General features: G+C 56.2%; 1 protein-coding gene across 1 annotated transcript in view; it reads left to right on the plus strand.

The window, feature by feature from the left end:
• The window catches only part of FAM217B (family with sequence similarity 217 member B), a 5,108-nt gene extending 3,841 nt beyond the window's left edge, over positions 1-1,267 (plus strand). The window contains exon 5 of the mRNA XM_023534098.1: positions 5-1,267. Coding sequence (XP_023389866.1) covers positions 5-415 — 411 coding nt within the window. The 3' untranslated portion in view covers positions 416-1,267. The remainder of the gene's footprint in view (positions 1-4) is intronic.
• Positions 1,268-1,273: the final 6 nt, after the last annotated feature.

Here is a 1,273-nt window from a genome sequence, read left to right on the forward strand (position 1 = left end):
CGCACGGAAGAGAGGCTGCCCCCGCGAGGAAGGCCGCGCGCCCGGGCGCCCCTTCCAGACGCCGCCCGAGCCCCTGCACGTGCTGAGCGGCAGCAGGCTGTGTTCCCAGAAGCAAACCCTGGACCCCAGGGCAGAGGATAAGAAAAAGAAAGCCAGCAGGGGTGGCAGGCAGCCGCGCTGGGACCCGGGTGACGCTGACAGCGGCCCCAAGATCGAGAGCAGCGGCAACATCCGGGCCCTCAAACACTCGGCGATGATACTGGACGCCGTGGACTCCCGCAAGGCCCCCAAAACCCAAGCACACGCGAATCTTAAGAAAAAGGGCAATGCGAATAGCTGTGGCCACGCCCCCCTCTCCAGCGAGAAAAAACTCAAAACAAACGGAGGCAAGCAGAGCGCACGTAAATTCCAATGACATCTGAAATGACGAATCGCGATGACCGGCAGACACCCGTTATTAGGGGTCCTTCGAAAGTGACAGCGCTGGGAATTTTAAGGGATCCTGTGATGACTGCCATTTGAGCGGTTGGTTGGTTCTTCAGTCCGCCCCTTCCCCACGTGGGTTTTCAGAGCAAGGTGTCTTAAAGCAAGCCTGTCTCTGTATGGACAGTCTTAAGTAAAGGACAGCCCTTTGGACCATTAACCACGGTCCGTGCCACATAAGGGCATAAAATGACAACGCCCTGGGAAGAGTCACCTAAACTGCATCGCGGCCCTGTAGAGAACAGGCTTGCCCCCGCCTTCACCGTACACGACTGGACAAAACAGTGTAGGCTGTTGTAGACGGCGTGGGATGAGCCCAGACGTTGGCTGCAGGCGGGGCCCAGGGCATCTGCATCATAAACGACTCAGGCAGGAGGCCTGTGGGGCAGGCCCCTAGGACAAGCCGGTGCTCCGTGCTCTCTTCAAGGTAGGGAGCATCTATTTTGAGCCAAGTCATTCATCAGAAGCTGCTTCCTCTTTAGGGACCACAGAATCTAGAGCTTTCACACAGTTCCTCTGACATGGGTTTTCTTAAAAAGCATCTTAAATTTAGAGCTGGTGGTAAAGCACCTTTTAGAATTTCTAAGTGAAGGGTCTATAAGGCACAGACGTGGGGAGCCACTGAGTGTACCAGTCACGATGTCACTGGTTTGGGACCTGGATCCTGCTGTGTGGAGTCAAAATGATGATGGTTCAGTGGGCAAGAGCAGGCGTTTGCCATTAGACTGGGCAGAGAGGAGAGGACACAGCTCAGGATGCAGCGGAGCGCGGGGCAGGTACTCCGCAGGAT

The sequence above is a fragment of the Pteropus vampyrus genome, unplaced genomic scaffold, assembly GCF_000151845.1.
Source record: "Pteropus vampyrus isolate Shadow unplaced genomic scaffold, Pvam_2.0 Scaffold118, whole genome shotgun sequence".
Lineage (NCBI taxonomy): Eukaryota > Metazoa > Chordata > Mammalia > Chiroptera > Pteropodidae > Pteropus > Pteropus vampyrus.